The 21,092-nt window shown below is 69.5% G+C and overlaps 1 protein-coding gene across 11 annotated transcripts in view; it reads left to right on the top strand.

The window, feature by feature from the left end:
* The window catches only part of PLEKHG5 (pleckstrin homology and RhoGEF domain containing G5), an 86,204-nt gene that overhangs the window by 52,300 nt on the left and 12,812 nt on the right, over nucleotides 1-21,092 (top strand). For 8 of the 11 annotated variants that reach the window (XM_075906547.1, XM_075906555.1, XM_075906545.1 and 5 more), the window contains 12 exons: nucleotides 4,730-4,859; nucleotides 5,752-5,854; nucleotides 6,346-6,406; nucleotides 6,718-6,809; nucleotides 7,491-7,627; nucleotides 8,083-8,219; nucleotides 15,771-15,956; nucleotides 18,020-18,190; nucleotides 18,552-18,647; nucleotides 18,948-18,998; nucleotides 19,779-19,928; nucleotides 20,010-20,120. In XM_075906547.1, coding sequence (XP_075762662.1) covers nucleotides 4,730-4,859; nucleotides 5,752-5,854; nucleotides 6,346-6,406; nucleotides 6,718-6,809; nucleotides 7,491-7,627; nucleotides 8,083-8,219; nucleotides 15,771-15,956; nucleotides 18,020-18,190; nucleotides 18,552-18,647; nucleotides 18,948-18,998; nucleotides 19,779-19,928; nucleotides 20,010-20,120 — 1,425 coding nt within the window. Of the gene's footprint in view, nucleotides 1-1,218; nucleotides 1,348-1,475; nucleotides 2,140-4,729; nucleotides 4,860-5,751; nucleotides 5,855-6,345; nucleotides 6,407-6,717; nucleotides 6,810-7,490; nucleotides 7,628-8,082; nucleotides 8,220-15,770; nucleotides 15,957-18,019; nucleotides 18,191-18,551; nucleotides 18,648-18,947; nucleotides 18,999-19,778; nucleotides 19,929-20,009; nucleotides 20,121-21,092 lie in introns of those variants that run through there. The other 3 variants (XM_075906546.1, XM_075906552.1, XM_075906554.1) reach the window with 3 other exon arrangements.

The raw sequence follows: 21,092 nt of genomic DNA, 5'->3' as shown, positions 1-21,092 counted from the left end.
CCTGCTGGGCTCGGCTTGGTATGGTACCGCCTCACCCAGCCTGGGGGGGAGGGAGCCAGCTGGCTGTGCGCCCGGACTGGGGAAGATGGTTTTGGCCTGGCCCAGCTCTTCCTGGCACCCCCCAGCCCGAGGCTCGCTGGGCGGGGCCGCCCTGAGTCGCACCCAGCGGGTGCAGGAAGGCCTGGGCTTGCCCCAGCATGCCGGCAGGGAGTGGACAGGATGAACGCAGCCCTGTCAGCGTGTGCATGGCGGGGGCAGGAAGTGGGGGGGCTGGAGGCGTGTGGGGTGAACCCTTCCCCTTCCTCAGCGCGTAGACCCAGAGGACCCCCCGCAGGAGTCCTGCCTCCGGCCGGGGACCGAGCAGTCCTGCTGCGCCGGCCATGGCCCCGAGCCGCCTGCCAGCCCCGGCGGGACCAGTTGAGGTGGAAAACGCCCCGAGGGGCATGAGCCGTCGCAGGCGCCGCCTGGCCCCCGAGGCCTCGCCCCAGGTGTCCGAAGGGCGGAAACGGCAGCGCCTGCGAAACCTCGTGGCGTGAAAGCCGGGGGGCTCTGAGGCCTGTCGGGGAGCCCCCGATGAGCTACGCCGGGGAAGGGGAGAGAGCTGGTTGGGACGGGGCCTCTGCCGGGTGTTAATTCACAATGGCCGAGGGGCTGGGGGGTTTGACACTCCGAGCGGGTGCCTCTGGGGGCCGTGGCTGCTGTCTGGGCTGGCAGTGGGCGGCGAGACGGCACCCGGCCTTGCGCCTCTCTCCTGGGGGTACCCTGGTCTGAGAGGCTGGCGTGCAGCTGGGGGCCCATGAGAGCCACTGTGGGGGCAGGGCCGGGGGCGCTCCCACCCCCCAGGCTGGTCTCTGCTTGGGGGGGACAGTAGGGCTGGGCCAGGCTGCCTGTGGCTGGGGAGTGCTCCCTGAGGCAGCGTGACAGCTGGGGGACTGCTGGCCGGCCCTGGCAGGAGGCACCTCGCCCCGAGGGTCCCTGGGCCTGAGCCCTGTGTGGTGCCCTCCCGACGGGGGGGCTGGGCTGCCGAGACCCCTGGGCCTCAGGGGAAGCCTCTCTCTGCGGCGGGCGGCCAGGTGAGCGCCGGCCCCGGGGCTCAGGGCTCGGGGGGGGGGGTTAAAAATAGCCCCTCTCGCCGTGACGCGGCCCCCGCGGCGGCTCAGGCCCAGCACAATGGCAGGAAACGGAGCGGCGCGCGGGCATTGTTTTACTGCAGACACTTGTTTCCGTGGCCCAGCCATGGGGGCGCTGCTATTTCCAACCAGAGCCGCTCCGGGCGGGGGATACACTAGCCAGCGGCCTGGGGCAGCGCCTGGCCACCAGAGGCTGAGCGCCTCTCCTGCCGCGGCCGTGAGTAGGGCTGGGTGGGTCTCGCGAGGGGCTGTGGGCAGGGAGGGCCTGGCGTCATGCGGATGGGCAGTCGGGGTACAGGAGAGCACTGGGCCGGGGCAGCATTGCAGATTTTGGGGGGGAGAATGAGCGCATGGGGGGCAGACAGGACACTGGCTTCAGCAGGGTTACTGAGCATGCTCAGAACAAGCCACCCAGCAAATTGGGAGGACTGACCCCCCCCCCCCCGCATCACTGTGACGGCGCGTCGGGGAGCCCCCGACCCTGCACCCCTCCGCAGCCAGAGGTGACTCCGCCGGCCAGCAGAGGAGAAGGGTTCTTGCTTCTCAGACACAGCTCAGCGTAGGAGCGATGCTCACACGGGAGCCAGGGCAGAGCCTTGTTCCTCTTGGGGGGAGGGTAAAACATCCTCACCCCCCCCAGCCCAGCCGGGACTGACTCACCGCCCGGCCCTACCCCCAGCCTGGGGCCGGCCCCGCCTCTCTTCTGGGAACAGGGTTGTTATCTCCCCAGGCTGGCACTTAGGTGTCCGGGCCAATGCACACGTGGGGTGAGTCAGTGGGAATTACACAGCGCACGATGCAGCCGGCAGGGACACCGGGTTACAGCCCCCCCACTACGTCCCAGTCACCGCTGTCCAGGGGCTACGTAGGCACCGGGAAACGCTGGGTTTGGCGGAGAGCGTAGGGTGAGCGGGCAGGCGCACGGCATCCAAGTCCTGTAGAAGAGACGGACGATTCGATAACGTCGGACTCCCTGAGCCCTGACACTAACACGGACTGACAGCCTGGGGCAAGTTACCCTGACAAGTGTCGTGTCTGCTTGTTACTAACCTGCAGAGGGAGGGGGCAGGAGGGCGGGGGGGGCGGTGGGGCCTAGTGGGCTGCAGCTGGGGCAGGTCCATTTCCGCTCCGTATAAGAACATCAGAACGGCCAGACTGGGCCAGACCAAAGGTCCATTGGCCCAGGGTCCTGTTGCCGACAGGGGTCTGGGCCAGGAGCCCCGGAGGGAGGGAACAGAACACGGAGTCATCCCATGATCCCTCCCCTGTCGCCCACTCGCAGCCTCTGGCAGAGAGACTAGGGACCCCTCCCCGCTGACGGACCCGCCCGGTAGAGTTTGGGCCTTTCCCCATCTCCCGGCGAGTTCCACAAGCTGCCTGTGAAGCGATAATTCGGTTTGTTTGTGTTAAATCTGCTGCCTATAAATTCCATTGGGTCAGCTTCTTGTGCTCAGGTAGCGAAGGGCTGAACGACATTCCCTCATTCTATTTTCCCACACCGTTCCTGGTTGTCCAGACCTCTAACATAGCCCCCACCCTTTAACCATTTCTTTTCCAAGCTGAACAGTCCCAGTCTCGTTAATCTCTCCTCAGATGGAAGCTGTTCCTACCCCTCGTCATCTCTGTTGCCCTGTCTGTACCTTTTCCAAATTCAGTATGTCTTTTTTAAGATGGAGTGACCAGATCTGCAAATTGTACTTTAGACATAGGCACACCATGACTTTATCTAGAGGCAATATGATATTTTCTGTCTTATCTGTGATAGAGGTCTAGAATATCATGACAGCTATGGAGAAAGTGACTAAGGAAAAGTTATTTACTTGTTCCCACAACATAAGAACTGGACGTCACCAAATGAAATTAATGGGCAGCAGGTTTAAAACAAACAAAAGGAATTTTTTTTCCCTCAGCGCACAGTCAACCTGTGGAACTCCTCGCCAGAGGACGTTGTGAAGATCAGGACTCTAACAGGGTTCCAAAAAGAGCTAGAGAGATTCCTGGAGGTTGGGTCCATCGATGGCCGTTAGCCAGGCTGGGCAGGGAGGGTGTCCCTAGTCTCTGTGTGTCAAGGGCTGGGAATGGGCGACGGGGGACAGATCACGGGAAGATTCCCTGTGGGGCACCTGGCATCAGCCACTGTGGGCAGCCAGGACGCTGGGCTGGATGGGCCTTGGTCTGACCCAGCCGGCTGTGCTTATGTATCTATTCCTTTCCTAATGATTCCCAGCAGCCTGATAGCTTTGGGCTGCTGCTGCGCACAGAGCGGGTGTTTTCAGGGAACGCTCCACACTCCACGCTCTCTTTCCTGAGCCCCATGGTTGCTGTATGTGCAGCTGGGATTGTACTTTGCCACGTGCTTTGCTTTGCGCCTCTCACCCCTGAATTCCAGCTGCCGGGCCCAGTCCTGGGGGGTCCCCGGGGACCTCTCGGCAGTCGGCTTTGGACTGCACAGTTCTGAGTAATTTTGTGTCATCTGCAAATGCTGCCGCCTCCCTGGTTCCCCCTCGTCCACGCCCATTTCTGAGAGTTTAACAGCAGGGGTCCAAGGCAGCTCCCTGGAGCACGTCCCTGTTCGCTCCTGCGCTTTCCTCTCGTCTCCAGTGAGCGCCCGGCAACGTTTTCACGCCCATCTGCGGCTCCGTCAGTCACCTGGGGGACGAGCCCTTTGTTAGCTGGGGACCCGCTGGCGCGGAGCCGGGGCAGGGTCTCCGAGAGAGGGGCAGGCACCGGGCGGTGCTCTTTCCTAGCCCAGAGGCTGCAGGAGGCAGCTCCTCTGTGGGTCTCAGGCTCAGCACCCGGGCCATGCCCAGACCTAGGGAGGGGCAGTGTCTAACGGCTCCGGGGATCGGACTGCAGGGCGCAAAGTTCCCTTGCCCGGGGCTGAGCTGTGCCCGGCTGCGGGCGGCCTGGTGTGGCCGGCCAGCCCTGACCCCGGGGGAGGCATTGTGTGGGGGAGGGGGCCTGTGGCTGGGAACAGACGGGTGAGACCACAGACCCACAGAAAGCTCCTGTGGCTTGGTGTCAACGGGCCTCCTGAATGTCCCCTCGGCTCCCGCTACAGGCAACCTGCCTCAGTTTCCCCCCTGGGACGGGTCCCACGAGCCCAGGCAAACGAAGGCGTCTCCCGGGGCCCTAACTCCCAGGAGATTCGGCTAGCGCTGCTGCTCCTGGCAGCCCCAATCCCCGGCACGCCCCCTTCGCTGCAGCTCCTGGCCATCTGTGGAGGGAAATCCCCGGCCCTCTCCCAGGCGTGGCTCCTCGTGCCCGGGGCAGGCTGGCCGTGGTCTGCCCCCCTGCTCCTTCCCCAGTCGCCAGCCAGAGGGGCCTTTAGCCCCTCTCACTGCCAGCCCCGGCGCTGGATGCTTTGTCCCAGCCCTGTCCCTGCGGGCGAAGCCTGGCCGCCTGCCCAGCCACGGGGACACAGCGCAGTGGCCTTGTGGTCACAGCCTGGGCCCGCCGGGGAGTCTGGCTCCCTGCCTGCTGGCAGGCCCAGTGGCTGGCCCCGCTGCCCCAGGGGGCCCAACGTCGCCCACAGGCAGCCGGGTCTCTGCAGCCCCTGTCTCCGGCCCACTGGCTCTGATGGCCTCTCCCCCTGGCAGGTGTGTCACCATGCCGAGTGCCAGCAGCTGAACCACAGCCAGCCCCTCAGCCTGTGTGAGGCCTGCGACCGCACCTTCCACAGCACCATGCACTTCGACGGGCACATCCGCTTCGACCTGCCCCCCCAAGGTGAGCGAGCGGCCGCTCCGCTGGCGACGCAGCCCTCCTCCTCTGCGGCATGGGGCTCCCGCCTCGGCCTGCCTCCTCCCTCAGGCTCGCCTCCTGCCAGGGCAGGGCGGGGCGGGACGGGCTGCGTCCGTCCTGCCTTCGGGCCTTATGCCCCAGAAGGTGGGGATTCGCCCCATTCTCCTCTCGGGGGGCCTGTTCCCTCAGCCTCCCAGAACCCCCCCTCCAGAGCCCCCCCAGGCCGAATGCCCCTTGCCGGGTGTGATGGCGCGTTGGGGTTTTCCCGTCTCCTGCACCCCCATAGTGGCACAAACAGACTCCCCCAGCCGGTAGAACAGAGGGAGTTTATTGCTTCTCCGGGATACAGCACAGCACAGATGGAATCTGGTTCCAGGGCAGGCCTAGGATGCCTCAGCCCCCCTTGAGATGGGGGAGCCTGGGCCCCTAAATCCAGCCCATTGCCTAGGCTGCTTCCTCCATGATCCCAGACAGAAATTCCCTCACTTCCAGCCCTGCCCCCAGCCAGGGCTCCACTCCCCTTCTCCCCATTGTTCCACTCCCTGGGAGATCACTGGTCAGACAGGTTCGGAGCCCCCTTGCCCCTTGACTCATCCCCTGCCCTGCTGGGCCGTGCTGCAGCCAGTGGAGGTCACTCCCAACCCACTGCCCAGCACAGCAACCAGCAAGGCCCCCCCGCTACGACACACGGGCTGCTCGGAGCAGAGCGCCAGGCGGGAGGGAAATGGCCAGCGGGTGGGGGGAACGCTGAGGGGCCTGTTGGCGGCGCGGCTGCCCTGCACTGCTGCAAAGGCCCCCGGCTCCCAGCCCGGCGCCGCTGAGGCAATCTGGGCCCGGTGGCTGGGTGAGGTGACTCCTCCGTCTCTGCTGGCTGCAGGTTCCATTCTGGCTCGGAACGTCTCCACGCGGTCCTGCCCCCCCCGCACCAGCCCTGCCTCCGACGTGGAGGAGGAGGACGAGGGGCTGGCGGATGGGAAAGGGTGAGTGTGTCCCAGGGTCCCGGGGGGGGAGGCGCCTGGCAGCTGCACGTCACCATCGTGACACTGGCTCTAGGGCTCCGGGGCCTCGTGCAAAAGGCTGAATGAGCCGTTGCTGCGGGCGGGCTCCCTGCGGGGCTGAGACCTCGGCTCGTTTCGCCAGCCCCACTGCCACCCGCCCCGCGCCCCCTCCCTCCTCGCTGCCACGGAGCCCTGAAGCCGCAGAGCCCGCGCTGGCACCGGGGGGGGGGGGGCTCCTTCCGGCGAGGGCGTCCGTTCCCTCTGGCAGTGGCGGGTGACGTGCTGCCATAACTCGGCAGGGGCAGGAATGGGAGCAGCCGCTGCCGCTTTACCTGTGGCTTTGAGTCTGCTCAGCCACTGGGTCCTGGCGGGTGGCCGGTGGGGCTCTCTGACCCCCGCGTGCCCGGCGGGTGGCCGGTGGGGCTCTGACCCCCGTGTGCCCGGCGCACCCTGTACCCATGTTTTCCCTGCAGGGACAAGAGGAGCCCGGCCCTGAAGCTCCCCAAGAAGAAAGCCCGGCGCAGACACACTGATGTAAGGAGCCCCCCTTGTGACGCGCCGGCCCTGGCAGCTGGCTCTGGGCACGGGCCTGGGACCGGAGCACAGGGGCCTCGCTCCGCTGCTGCCCGTGTCTGTCCATCTGTCCCAGCTCCTCCAGGAGAGCAGAGTGTGGCTGCCCGGTTCTAGCAGGGCTCTGTGCCCCGGCCGGCCCCAGCGGCTCTTGCTGTGTGGCTAGGCCCCTGCGGCGTGCGGGCCAGTGGGGAGAGCGGGGGGCGGGGGGGGAAGGTGGGGCGCTGGCCGCCTGGCCGAGGCACATGGGGAATGTCTGTGCTCCCCTCCCCCAGGACCCCAGCAAAGAGTGCTTCACCCTGAAGTTCGATCTCAACGTGGACGTAGAAACAGAGATCGTCCCCGCCATGAAGAAGAGATCCCTGGGGTGAGTCATGGCCCCCGAGCTGGCACTGGGCTGCGCTTGCGTGGGGCCCGCTCCTGGGCGCGGGCACGGAGCCTGCCAGGGACTCCAGGCGCCCCACAGAGGCCATCTCAGCCGGGTCCCAGGGCGGGCTGCTGAGGGCTCCAACCCAGACTCAGAGCTGGTGTGCCCAGGCGCTTCCCCCTCCCTGCTTCCCTGGGCTGCCCTTCCCCGTGCCCACTGGCTCACCCTGCACGGCAGCCCTGGCGGGGCCGGACTGACACTGCCCTGCATGGGGCTTTGCCGGGCGTGTCCAGAGCTGTCACCCAGCGCCGGGGAGGCTGCTGCACGTGACTCTGCCGGGTGCTCCCGGAGACACCAGCTGCCTGCCCCACCCGGGTCCCTGCCACCTGCCTGCTGCCCCCAAGCATCACCTCTGAGCCCTCTCCCCTGCCCCGTGCCCGGGAGCAGTGACGTGCTGCCCTGCCGTGCCCCTGCCCTGTCCGGCGTGGCCGCTCCCCAGCCACAGCGGAGCTGGCTGTGGGGTGCTTTGGTCGGCCTGCAGCAGGCTGGCCGTGGCGGCGGGAGCCCTGCGTGTGTCTCCAGCGCTGCCCGCCGAGCTCCGGGCTGGCACAGAGCCGGGCCAGCATCCCTACTCCGAGCGGGCAGGGAGGGAGCCGGGCCGACGTCTCCTCTGCCCTGCAGGGAGGTGCTGCTGCCGGTGTTTGAGAGGAAGGGCATCGAGCTGGCGAAGGTGGATATTTACCTGGACCAGTCCAACACGCCGCTGTCGCTCGGCTTCGAGGCGTACCGCTTCGGGGGGCACTACCTGCGGGTGAAAGGTGCGCCTGGCCGGCCCCCCCCCATGGCTCGGCGGGAGGGGACGCACCCCGCACAGAGCCTGCCTGCTGCCCTGCAGGACGTTGCTCGAGGGAGGGGGTGTCAGCTGTGGCCCCTCGGTCTGTGGCGTCCTGGGCTGCCTAGGGAATGGGTCGGTTGGGACCTTCCCCTCTCAGGCCGCCTAGTCCCATTCAGGGCTGCCGTGGTTCAAGGACGAGGGTGCTGAGCTCCCTTGGCTGGGTGGGGGTGGGGGGAGTTTGCCCAAAGTGGCTCCAGTCCGTCTGCAGGAGGCAGGGCCCAGTGTTCCTGCTGTGGCCAGCAGGGGTCACCCTCGGAGCAGAGCAGCAGCGTCTGTCCCTGGAGAGCTGGCAGCCTCCTGGCTGAGCCGAGCCGTCCCCGGGGAACTGGGCTGGTGCCCGTCGGCTGAGCTCTGGCCCTGCACTTGCTCCCTTCACAGCCAAGCCCGGCGACGAGCTCAAGGTGGAGCAGGCGGTGAAAGATTTCAAATCGCTGAGTCTGCCCATCCTGCGGTGCTCCCCCGCCGGGGAGAGACCGGAGCAGCTGCCCTTCCGTCGGGAGAGCACGGAGCCCGTGGTGAGCTGGGGCGCCGCTGGGCAGCAAGGACGGCCAGTGTGGGTGGGTAGGGCTGTGGGTGCCAAGCAGTGCTGAGCCAGCACCGTCCTGGGCACGCCTCCTGGGAGCTGACACTGCAGGGCACGATGGGCACCATGGCCTCTATAGAGTGGGGCGGGTCTCGTGGAACACCGGCATGGCCCAGCCTGTGGAGCGGGGAGGGTCTCGTGGAACGCCGGCGTGGCCCAGCCTGTGGAGCGGGGAGGGTCTCGTGGAACGCCGGCATGGCCCAGCTTGTGGAGAGGGGAGGGTCTCGTGGAACGCCGGCGTGGCCCAGCCTGTGGAGAGGGGAGGGTCTCGTGGAACGCCGGCGTGGCCCAGCCTGTGGAGAGGGGAGGGTCTCGTGGAACGCCGGCGTGGCCCAGCCTGTGGAGCGGGGAGGGTCTCGTGGAACGCCGGCATGGCCCAGCTTGTGGAGAGGGGAGGGTCTCGTGGAACGCCGGTGTGGCTCAGCCTGTGGAGTGGGGAGGGTCTCGTGGAACGCCGGTGTGGCCCAGCTTGTGGAGAGGGGAGGGTCTCGTAGAACGCCGGCGTGGCCCAGCCTGTGGTGCGGGGAGGGTCTCGTGGAACGCCGGCGTGGCCCAGCCTGTGGTGCGGGGAGGGTCTCGTGGAACGCCGGCATGGCCCAGCTTGTGGAGAGGGGAGGGTCTCGTGGAACGCCGGTGTGGCTCAGCCTGTGGAGTGGGGAGGGTCTCGTGGAACGCCGGTGTGGCCCAGCTTGTGGAGAGGGGAGGGTCTCGTAGAACGCCGGCGTGGCCCAGCCTGTGGTGCGGGGAGGGTCTCGTGGAACGCCGGCGTGGCCCAGCCTGTGGTGCGGGGAGGGTCTCGTGGAACGCCGGTGTGGCCCAGCCTGTGGAGAGGGGAGGGTCTCGTGGAACGCCGGCGTGGCCCAGCCTGTGGTGCGGGGAGGGTCTCGTGGAACGCCGGTGTGGCCCAGCCTGTGGAGAGGGGAGGGTCTCGTGGAACGCCGGCGTGGCCCAGCCTGTGGAGAGGGGAGGGTCTCGTGGAACGCCGGCATGGCCCAGCCTGTGGAGAGGGGAGGGTCTCGTGGAACGCCGGCGTGGCCCAGCCTGTGGAGAGGGGAGGGTCTTGTGGAACGCCGGCGTGTCCCAGCCTGTGGAGCGGGGAGGGTCTCGTGGAACGCTGGCGTGGCCCAGCCTGTGGAGAGGGGAGGGTCTCATGGAACGCCGGTGTGGCCCAGCCCACAGCTCAGGAAGGCGGGTGTCCGGGAGGATCGCAATGGGCCTCTGTGGCTATGTCTAAGCTACACCCCTCTGTCAGCCGAGGGATGTAAATGAAGCGTTTTGAAAGTGCAAATGCAGTGGAGATTTAAATACCCCGCGCTTCACGTGCACAATGGCGTCATGGCGCTCTTTCAAACAAGCGCCATTTCAAAACCGACCCTGCAGATTCGACGTGGTTTTTTCGACAAGGGGGCCTTTGGAATGGCCAGCCAGGGTGGACAGCGCCCCCCACTACATCACAAGGACGCTGGCTTGTTTTCTAGTGCTGGACAGCCCACGAGCCCTGGCACGCAGCCCACGAGCCCTGGCATGCGGCCCACGAGCCCTGGGCGGGGCTGCAGCAGCACTGCTGGGCAGGGTCCTTTCGCCAGCGACAGCCACGCGGGCGTGGGGGTGTCTGCGGACGTGTGCAGGGCCTGGGGCCTGGGCCTTGGGCGGGGACCCTGGGCCAGAGCTGGCTTGGACCAGAGGGGCAGGTGCCGGAGTCCCAGGAGGAGCCAGGCTCCAGAGAAGCTGTGGGGGATGGGCTGGGCTGGCAGCGCCGTTCAGGTTTGGTCCCGTGTCCGACAAGACCAAGCAGACAGGGCGGGAGGGGAGGGAAAAGCCCAGCGCAGCTCCGGGCTCTGGCTGATCCATCCTGGGAAGCCACCGGCCCAGCCCACGGCCTGCTCCCCCGCCCCACGCCCAGGCCAACTCCCTCCAGCCTCCGGTGGCCTGGGCCTTTGCTGTTCCTGGCTCCCATGGGCGCCCAAGGGGCGGAGCTGGCAAAAGGCAGGGTCTGTCTACACTACCCTCCTAGTTCGAACTAGGGTGGTAATGGAGGCATACCGCACTTGCAAATGAAGCCCGGGATTTGAATTTCCCAGGCTTCATTTGCATAAAGCCGGCGCCGCCATTTTTAAATCCCGGCTAGTTCGAACCTCGTGCAGCGCGGCTACACGCGGCACGGAGTAGCTAGTTCGGACTAGGCTTCTAATCCGAACTAGCTGTACTCCTCATTCCACGAGGATGGGCTGGGAGTGACACTGATCCCAGGGTACGGGGGCGCGAGTGGGAGCCGTCTTGGTCCCTCTCTGGCCGGCCTGGCCAGGCCCTGTCTCAGGGTTCGGTGACAGAGCCACGGGTGTCGTGGGAGATCTCGGGGTCCCAGGAGAGAACGGGGGGCAGCCATGGCTGGGAAGCAGCAGGGGTCAGCAGGCAGCCCCTCGGACTTGGGACACAGTGGCCCAGTGCAGCCTTCGGCCCTGCGACACCTTTGCCCATCCACGCATCTTCGGGTTCGCGTGGCGTCCCCGTGGGCGCTGCACTGAGCTCTCGGCCTCTCTCAGCAGGGCTGGGCGGGGCGCCCGTGCGTGCTGTCTCAGGGTGCCTGGGTGCCCCGCACGACCTGAGCCTCTCGGTTCGGCTGCAGACGGAACGGTGGGCAGCGCCGCCAGGATGGAGCTGGCAGGGTGGCTGGGACCGGCAGGCAGCTTCCTGGTTTCCTTGGTTCTGCCTTTTTCAAAAACAAACTGCCCCCACCCCTCAGTCCTCCTCAGTGGGTCCAGCCAATTGCAGGGCTCCCTTCTTGAGACGACTCCTGCACTGTGTCCCTCGGCCCGGGGACCCTGAGGGCGCTGGGCCAGAGTCACCTGCTTTTAAAGAGCTCGACTTGCCGTGAGCTCTGCCAGCCTCTGCCAGCCACTCCTCCCTGTCCCGTCCAGGGCCGTGTGCGCGGCAGGAAGCCTGGTGCTTGGGCGGCCGCCCGGGAGAGATTCAGGCGCCGCTCAGCTGATTAGCAGAGCGCCCCCAGCCGGCAGTGGTGCACGTCCGCACAGCCCTCTGCGCATGCGTCCACTCCTGTCGCCGTGCGCTCTCTGGCTTTGCATGCCCTGCTTGCTGTGCTGTGAGATTCCACTGTCCTGTGCTCTGGAGGAGCGCTGTGTGTGCCTCAGTTTCCCTGGGCACTGCAGCACTAGCAGGGAAGGTCAGGCTGACTCACTGGGGAGGTATGCTCAGTCTCTCATGGCCTGAGGGCCAGGCGACAGCAGAAACCTCCTGGTCCGGGGAGCAGGACAAAGCGGGGGCGGGGCTGCCTGGGGGCTGGGAGCAGTGGCTGGGAGTGGGGGCTAGTTTCTCTGCTGGCTGAGGGAGAAGGGAGCCTGGCTGGCCTGGAGGTGGGGGGGGGCAGAGGCTCAGAGCTGGGGCTCTGTCCCCCCCCACCTCCAAGCTGGGTTGTACTGACTGCTCCCGGTTCCTGGGACACGGCTGACCTAGGCCGTGTCCCGTTCTCCCTGCCGGCTGCGGATGGGGGCAGGGCCCCCCGGGACAGCGGCACCGCGAGGGAGCCGGGACGCTGCCCCACTGCCGGAGCCAGGGCAAGCGGGGACGCGGGCCTCCCTTGAGAACGACGCTCCTGGACAAGTCCTGGCAGCCTCCTCAGGAACCTCCCGGCCACCGCCAGGCCCCGGCTCGCCTGCCCGGTGAGGTCTGTGCCTCGCTGCTGACTCGCCGAGGCCCCCGGCGCCTCCGGCCTCTCCCCTCGCCGGCCCCAAGCGCTGCTGGGAGTCAGGCGCCCGCTCCGCCGCCGCGCCCGCAACTCCAGGCGGAGCTTGGTGCAGAAAACAGCCCAGCCAAGAGTGACGCCGCCGCCAGCACCGCCTCCCGCATCCGTGCCCCCGGCTCAACAGCGGCTCCGGGCACCCGGGCACCGGCGCAAGTTCCCCGCCAGCCAGACCCAGCAGTTTCCTCGGTACCGCGACGGCCGCTTCTCGGCACCCACCCATCCCCGTGTCCAGCCTGGGCGGCCTTGTCTCCGGCTCCTGGCTCCAGACCCCGTGCTGGGCAAGCAGATGGACTCGCCGGCTGCCTGCTCCCAGCACAGAGGAGACCCCGAGCCTCCTGCCGGCAACCCTGCTATGGCAGCCTTGGCTCTGCCACCGCTCCGTCTCCCATGCAGTGGGACCCCGGGGCCAATTTCAGGGCTCGCCTCCGCCCCCGGCCGATGCCCTGCCCCGTCCCGGGAGCTCTTCTGCCGAGCTGCCACCAGGCCCAGAGACCCTCCCCGCAGCCCGGGGGAAACGGCAACAGCTGCTGACGGTCCTGTCCCCTAAGATGGCCCTGCCAGGGCCCCCAGCCCCTCCCCCTCTAGACTCGGCGCCCTGCTGCTCCCGGGCACCACGTGAAGAAGTCCCTCGCCGTGGCAGCGAGGGCATGAGGCCTGGTTGGTGCTCTGCCCCCCCCCACGCTATGGGGCCCTCGCGGTCCAGGGAAGGAACTGAGGGGTTGGGTCTTGCGCACTGAGTCTGCGCGCCCCCGGCCCAGCCCGGCAGCGAAACGGCCCCCGACGCCGGCGCAGAGACGCGCCCAGAGACGCCGGTCCCACGTGCCAGACACTCGTGGCCGGTGGCTGCAGGCCCCTCGAGCGCCCGTCCCAGCCTGGCTCTCCTGCCCCCTGAGAGCACAGGAGCGAAACGCCCTCTCAGCTGGCTAACGGCACCGGGCCCCCTGCCCCCGGCCAGGACGTGCCAGCCGCCAGAGAGGAGTCCCTCCCGAGCTGGCTGTGTCGCTGGGGCCCGTGGCGGCGAGGATCTGGCCCTACAATGCAGCGCCTGGCGGGGTGGGGGGCTCAGGCTGGAGCATCGGCAAAGCCCGGCGCCCGTGTGGGAGGGGCACGTGGGAGCCGGTGGGTGCAGGCCACGCCCCGAATGAGTTGGGCAGGGAGCTCCCTGAGTCAGCATGGGGCTCCCTGCGGGCTTCCCCGCCCCCGCCCGGTGCTCCCCCCGCCCCCGCCGTGCTCTCACTACTCCCCCGCCCACCCGCCAAGGCAGCCCCGGCCTCCCCACTTCCTCCCCTCTGCATCCTTCCTCCCCCAGCCCGGGCGGTCGCTGGCAGGCAGCCAGGCCCCTAGCGCTGCCGTCGCCGGGCGCCCGGGGCCCTTCCGGAGCTCCCTGGCCGGCCCCCTGCTCCTGCAGCACCTGGAGAGCCCCGAGCTGCAGGCCCGGGCTTGCGCCTGGCTCCCGCCTGCCTGGCCGGCTGATTGACAGGACCCAGCAGGCTCCTGAACCCCTCCCAGCAGCTGCATGTCCCATCTCTTCAGCTCCCCTGCACAGGGGGAGGGCCCAGGTCAGACACAGCCCTGGCCTGGCCAGCAGCTGCTTTCGGGCGCTTTGGGCTGCTGGGGACGCGCTGGGACCTGTGGCTGTGTCGTTCGCCCTGAGCCTGCCTAGTCCACCTCAGTGGGAGCTCTGGAGGGAGCCCTGGCCCCAGAGGGGCTCGTCTCCTGTGCTGCCTGGCCCCCTGCCCCATGCTGCTCAGGGCGCAGAATAGCCCCGGGCATCAGCATGGCCTCTGGCACCGGGAGGAGCTGGCCCCCCCTGTGTTCGGGGAGCAAGAGAGGCGTGGCTGTCCTCTCCGTCTGCCCCACGGACGCGGGCTTCCAGGTGAGTGGCGGGCGGAGGCGGGCAGGGCTGCAGCTCTGGGTCTCTGCTCAGCGTTCAGCGGGGTGTGGGGCGGTGTGTCCCCGACCCCGGCGGAGAGCCTGGTGGGACCCCTGGCTGCTCAGGGACGGCCAGGAGGGAGGGTGGGCGCCTGGGTACGGCACGGCAGGGTGGCCTAGACTGGAACCTCTTGGGTGAGGGGCTCTGTACAGCGCCTGGGGCAGTGGGGCGTGGGGCCTGGGGCAGTGGGGCCTGGGGCAGGCCCTCGCGCAATGTGGCTCTTCCTGGTTCCGTCCCGGACTCCCTCTGACCTGGGGCGCCCCCCACCTCTCAGGGCCTTGGCTCCCCAGCGCTGGCTGTGGTGACACTCGGCCACACGCCTGGGGCTGGCCAAGGGGGGGGGGGTGTCTGCCCCAGGAGTGGGAGGAAATGCAGCCGCTGGCGTCTCCCTGCCTAGCAGGAGCAGGCAGGGCCTGGCCTCGCCGGCAGCCCAGAGCCCCTGCCACATTACAGCTGCAGGGCCATGTGGGGCAAAGCGCCTGGATGGGCAGCGCCGGGGTCTGAACGCCCCATGTCGGAGGCTAGCCCTGGGTTGGCCATCCTGGGGCCGGGCCTGTGGTTGGCAAGGGGAGATGGGAGTGGGGCAGAGAGCAGGCTTGGGCAGCCCCAGGAGGGAGTGAACGGACCCCCACAGGGAGAAGTTTGGCTGAACCCCTGTGACTGCCCACCGTGGCCATACTCGAGTCAGCCCTGCAGAGACCAGCCAAGGGGGGCGCTGGCTTTGCAGGGCGAGGGAGGAGAGAGATGCTTGTGAACTTAGGAAGTCACAGGTCTCGCCTGGCCCAGCTCCCCGTCGGCTGGCTCTTCCCAGCTCCCCGTTGCTGGCTCTTCCCGGCTCCCCGTCGGCTGGCTCTTCCCAGCTCCCGGTCAGCTGGCCTGGCTGTCTGACCCTGGCCTGTGTTAGGGGAGGGGCAGGGGCAGTGGGTTGGGTGCAGGGCCGGGCCGGGGGCAGCGGGTTGGGTGCAGGGCCGGGCCGGGGGCAGCGGGTTGGGTGCAGGGCTGGGCCGGGCCGGGGGCAGCGGGTTGGGTGCAGGGCCGGGCCGGGGGCAGCGGGTTGGGTGCAGGGCTGGGCCGGGCCGGGGGCAGCGGGTTGGGTGCAGGGCCGGGCCGGGGGCAGCGGGTTGGGTGCAGGGCTGGGCCGGGCCGGGGGCAGCGGGTTGTGTGCAGGGCCGGGCCGGGGGCAGCGGGTTGGGTGCAGGGCCGGGCCGGGGGCAGCGGGTTGGGTGCAGGGCTGGGCCGGGCCGGGGGCAGCGGGTTGGGTGCAGGGCCGGGCCGGGGGCAGCGGGTTGGGTGCAGGGCTGGGCCGGGCCGGGGGCAGCGGGTTGGGTGCAGGGCCGGGCCGGGGGCAGCGGGTTGGGTGCAGGGCTGGGCCGGGCCGGGGGCAGCGGGTTGTGTGCAGGGCCGGGCCGGGGGCAGCGGGTTGGGTGCAGGGCTGGGCCGGGCCAGGCCGGGGGCAGCGGGTTGGGTGCAGGGCCGGGCCGGGGGCAGCGGGTTGGGTGCAGGGCCGGGCCGGGGGCAGCGGGTTGGGTGCAGGGCCGGGCCGGGGGCAGCGGGTTGGGTGCAGGGCCGGGCCGGGGGCAGCGGGTTGGGTGCAGGGCCGGGCCGGGGGCAGCGGGTTGGGTGCAGGGCCGGGCCGGGGGCAGCGGGTTGGGTGCAGGGCCGGGCCGGGGGCAGCGGGTTGGGTGCAGGGCCGGGCCGGGGGCAGCGGGTTGGGTGCAGGGCCGGGCCGGGGGCAGCGGGTTGGGTGCACCCCGCTCATCCGCCATCTGTGTCTGTGGTTGGACTTGCAGGCCCCAGGGCGGCGGCGGAAGAACATGAGCGAGTTTCTGGGCGACGCCAGCATCCCGGGCCAGGACCCCTTGCAGCACTGCAGCTGCTCTCTGCCCAGCAACGGCACCGAGACGTGGAAGAACCGGGCCGCCAGCCGCTTCAGCGGCTTCTTTGGCTCCGGCGCTGGCACTGGCCCCTTCGGCCGGGTATGTCGCTGCCGGGCCTGGCTCCGCCCACTGCCCAGCGCGCTCCGAGCGCTCTGGCTGCCCGGGGAGGAGTTCCCAGCTGCCAGGTCGGGTTGGGGGGATGCCACCTGCCACGCCTGTGTCTGGGGGCAGCATCAGGCCAGGCCCCCGCTGGCGTGGTCAGTGCCCCTCGCGCTGGGCAGGGCTGACCCGAGCTCTGTGCTGGAGCAGGAGGTCGCAGCCTGCTGGTCAGGGGGCAGAAATAGCCTCCCCCCAGGCATCCTGCCAGCCTCCGGAGCTGGCTCCACCGCTTGGCAGGAGGCTTTGGTGGCTCTCGATCCAGCTTCCTTCAGCTGGGCCGGGCCGGGCGCTGCCGAGGCCCAGGAAGGGGCGGGGGAGTTGTTCTCGGCAGCAGACCGGCAGTGGGGCACAGCCCCCGGGGCTGGCTGGGGGCAGTAGTGCAGGCCAGTAGCTCCAAGGTTACTGCTCCAGGCTCCTCACATCCCGCCCCGGGACATTTTGTAGCAGCCTGGCTCAGTCCCGGCTTGCGAGGGGTCTGGGCCCTCCCCCGCTGCGGCTCTGCATGTAAAGTGTGTTAGGAGCCGGGGGGGGCAGCCCGGCCCGGTTCCCCTCGCAGACCCACGCCCACCTGGCTCCCCACGCAGCAGGAGGGCAGGGCCCCGCCCCGGGACTCTAGAACGGGGGACTAACGATAGCTCACGAGGTAACGCGGCTGCTCAGTCCCCTCCCTACGGCTGGGGCAGGCAGCTGAGCCGGGTGGGGAGAGGGCCCTCCGCTCCCAGTGCCCCTTGGCCTCCGGCCCCACAGGGAGTCAATCAGGCCTTCCCCAGGGGCCTGCCCCGCCTGCCCACGGCCTGGCCTCCGGCTCCGCGCCAAGCGTCCCGGCACCAGGCCCAGTAACAGCTAAAACACCCCTCAGCCACCTGCCCCGTCCCCTTAGCGCCTCTCCCGCCCGGCAGCAGCTCCGCAGCCCTTGCGGCGCTGGGCACTGGGCGCCGGGCTCTGGGCGCCGGGCTCTGGGCGCCGGGCTCTGGGCGCTGGGCGCTGGGCACCGGGCTCTGGGCGCTGGGCGCCGGGCTCTGGGCGCTGGGCACTGGGCGCCGGGCTCTGGGCGCCGGGCTCTGGGCGCCGGGCTCTGGGTGCCGGGCGCTGGGCTCTGGGCGCTGGGCACCGGGCTCTGGGCGCTGGGCACCGGGCTCTGGGCTCTGGGCGCCGGGCTCTGGGCGCTGGGCACTGGGCGCCGGGCTCTGGGCGCTGGGCTCTGGGCGCCGGGCTCTGGGCGCCGGGCTCTGGGCGCTGGGCTCTGGGCGCCGGGCTCTGGGCGCCGGGCTCTGGGCGCCGGGCACTGGGCGCCGGGCTCTGGGCGCCGGGCGCTGGGCTCTGGGCGCTGGGCACCGGGCTCTGGGCGCTGGGCGCCGGGCTCTGGGCGCCGGGCTCTGGGCGCTGGGCTCTGGGCGCCGGGCTCTGGGCGCCGGGCTCTGGGCGCCGGGCGCTGGGCTCTGGGCGCTGGGCACCGGGCTCTGGGCGCTGGGCGCCGGGCTCTGGGCTCTGGGCGCCGGGCTCTGGGCTCTGGGCGCCGGGCTCTGGGCGCTGGGCTCTGGGCGCCGGGCTCTGGGCGCTGGGCACTGGGCGCTGGGCTCTGGGCGCCGGGCGCTGGGCTCTGGGCGCTGGGCTCTGGGCGCCGGGCGCCGGGCTCTGGGCGCTGGGCACTGGGCGCCGGGCTCTGGGCGACGGGCGACGGGCTCTGGGCGCTGGGCACTGGGCGCCGGGCTCTGGGCGACGGGCTCTGGGCTCTGTGCGCCGGGCGCCGGGCACTGGGCGCCGGGCTCTGGGCGACGGGCTCTGGGCGCCGGGCGCCGGGCGCCGGGCGACGGGCTCTGGGCGACGGGCGACGGGCGACGGGCTCTGGGCTCTGGGCGCCGGGCGCCGGGCTCTGGGCACCGGGCTCTGGGCTCTGGGCGACGGGCTCTGGGCTCTGGGCTCTGGGCTCTGGGCTCTGGGCTCTGGGCGCCGGGCTCTGGGCGCCGGGCGCCGTCCTAGCCAGCGCTGCTCCTCCCCACCAGGAACTGGACAAGATGGAGCAGCTGGAGAGCAAGCTGCACAGCTACAGCCTCTTCGGCCTCCCCAAGCTGCCGCAGCAGCTCCGCTTCCACCAGGACTCGTGGGAGGAGGAGGAGGACGACAGCAGCCTGTGCCTGGAAGGCAGCTGGCAGGACATCGTCCCGGGCACGGAGGTGACGCTGGGGACAGTGGGGCTCGGGATCCAGGGCTGAGATTTCCCAGGAGCCTGGGGTAGAGCAGCCCTCAGAGCGCTACGCTGCTCCTGGGATCCCCATACCACCCATGGGCTGTTGGGCCAGGGCCCCCTGCTCCTGGGCCCCCAGTGGGTGGCTCGGCAGAGGAGGGGGGAGCCAGACCTCGTCCTCCAGATCCATTTCGGCGCCCTTGGCCTCTGCTGCCATTGGGATGTTGCCTTGGTGGGACTGGGATCCCCGAGCCCATGCGACGTGTCTGGCGGGGGAGGCGCTGGGCGCTCCCTGCCCGGCTCTCGGGGCAAGGCCTCTGCCCGTGGTGCCACCCTCCTGCCCTCTCCAGGCCCTGACGCGCCGGCAGTGCCACCAGCAGGAGGCTGTCTGGGAGCTGCTGCACACGGAAGCCACCTACATCCGGAAACTGACCGTGATCGCAGACGTGAGTGGCTCCTGCCAGGGCCCCGTGGCGGGCGGGGGGCTCGCAGGTGGTACCCCGCCTCCAGGAGACCGAGCCGGGCCCACGCCTGCGCCGGGGCCGTTAGCTGAGTCTCTCGGCTGCACAGCGGAGCCGGATGTGAGAGCCCCGGCGGGCCCGGCGTCCGTCAGCCTGCGCTTCGTGGGGACACGGTCTGGGAGGGACGGGGCTGCTGCCTGCGTGCGCCGTGGGCCGGGGCCAGGCAGGAGGGTGCGTGGGGGGACGTGGCTGCTCTGCACTGCCTGCTCTCTGCTCTCTTCACAGCTCTTCCTCTGCTGCCTGCTGAACCTGCAGGAGTCGGGGCTGCTCTGGGAGGTGAGGGCCCAGCTACCCACTGCCTGCAGGCCCCTCGTGGGCACAACCCGCCCCCCAGCCAGCCGCATCCCCTGAGCTACGGGGAGCTCCCCAGACCCCCCCCACCCCCCCGCACTGGGAGGAGCTCCCCGGACCCCCCCCCACCCCCCCCCCGCACTGGGAGGAGCTCCCCGGACCCCCCCTGCCCCCCCCCCGCAGTGGGAGGAGCTCCCTGGACCCCCCCACCCCCCCGCACTAGGAAGAGCTCCCCAGACCCCCCCCCTGCACTGGGAGGAGCTCCCCGGACCCCCCCATCCCCCTGCACTGGGAGGAGCTCCCTGGACCCCCCCTCCCTGACCCCACACTGGGAGGAGCTCCCTGGGGCAGACTCCCCCGCTGCCTGCTGGGAAGCGCTCCCTGGCTGGCAGGCTCTGCCCAGCTGTGGGACTGGTGCTGAGGTGGGGCCCCAGGGCGGGAGGTGTCCTGTGGGGGGGTGGGAGACTCCCAGGGCTGCAGCAGAGACTCAGGGTCTGTCTACACTACCCCCTAGTTCGAACTAGGGTGGTTAATGTGGTCAGTCGAAGTTGCAAATGAAGCCCAGGATTTGAATTTCCCGGGCTTCATTTGCATCTTGCCGGGCGCCGCCATTTTTAAATCCCCGGTAGTGCGGACTCCAGGCCCGCGGCTACGCGCGGCTACGCGCGGCTACACGCGGCTACACGCGGCTACGCGCGGCACGGAGTAGGTAGTTCGGACTAGGCTCTCTAATTCCAGCTACGTGACTCCTCGCTGTGCTTGCAGGTGGACGCGGAGCGTCTGTTCAGCAATATCCAGGAGATCATCCGGCTGCACCGGGCCCTGTGGGGCGGCGTCATGGCCCCAGTCCTGGAGAAGGCCAGGGAGACCAAGGCGCTGCTGGACCCTGTGGGCTTCCTGAAGGGATTCAAAATGGTGGGTGTGAGATCCCGGTGTCTGGCTCGGGCCGGGCCGGGGGGGCGCCCGGCTCTGACTGGCCCTTGGCTTGCCTTGCAGTTCGGCTCCCTCTTCCAGCCCTACGTCCGGTACTGCATGGAGGAGGAGGGCTGCCTGGAGTACATGCGCACGCTGCTGCAGGACAACGAGCTCTTCCGGGCCTACGTGACGGTAGGCGGAGCCAGACCGGGCCACGCCCACTTGCTCGTGGCAACAGAACAGGGTGGCCTGGGGCACTGCTGGGGGGGGGGGGGGCACATCAGGGCCAATTGCCTAGAACCAGGGCACAGCCCAGGACTGGGGTCCCCCCTGTACGGCCCCAAACCAGCCCCACCGAGCGCTGCTGTTTGCCCCTCTGGACAGCAAGAAGTTACACAAGCAAATCCCCTCACACACCCCAGTGCTCCCTGTACCCCCCCAACCCCCCCTCACACAGGGGAGAGGTTATACCCCATCCCCCACCTCCCCTCACACACCCCAGTGCTCCCTGTACCCCCCCAGCCCCCCCTCACACAGGGGAGAGGTTATAACCCATCCCCCACCTCCCCTCACACACCCCAGTGCTCCCTGTGCCCCCCCAGACCCTCCCTCACACAGGGGAGAGGTTATAACCCATCCCCCACCTCCCCTCACACACCCAGTGGTCCCTGTGCCCCCCAGCCCTCCTTACAGAGGGGAGAGGTTCTAACCCATCCCCCACCTCTCATCAGACACCCCAGTGTTCCCTGTGCCCCCCCAGTCCCCCCTCACACAGGGGAGAGGTCATAACCCATCCCCCACCTCCCCTCAGACACCCCAGTGCTCCCTGTGCCCCCCAGCCCCACCTTACACAGGGGAGAGGTTCTAACCCATCCCCCACCTTCCCTCACACACCCCAGTGCTCCCTGTGCCCCCCCAGCCCCCTTACACAGGGGAGAGGTTCTAACCCATGCCCCACCTCCCCTCAGACACCCCAGTGCTCCCTGTGCCCCCCTGCCCCCCCTCACACAGGGGAGAGGGTATAACCCATCCCCCACCTCCCCTCAGACACCCCAGTGCTCCCTGTGCCCCCCAGCCCCCCTTACACAGGGGAGAGGTTCTAACCCATCCCCCACCTCCCCTCAGACACCCCAATGCTCCCTGTGCCCCCCCAGCCCCCCTCAC

This window comes from Pelodiscus sinensis, chromosome 23 (genome assembly GCF_049634645.1).
Source record: "Pelodiscus sinensis isolate JC-2024 chromosome 23, ASM4963464v1, whole genome shotgun sequence".
Classification (NCBI taxonomy): domain Eukaryota; kingdom Metazoa; phylum Chordata; order Testudines; family Trionychidae; genus Pelodiscus; species Pelodiscus sinensis.
Note: the sequence above shows the minus strand (reverse complement) of the source record. Positions and strands in the feature narration are given on the sequence as shown.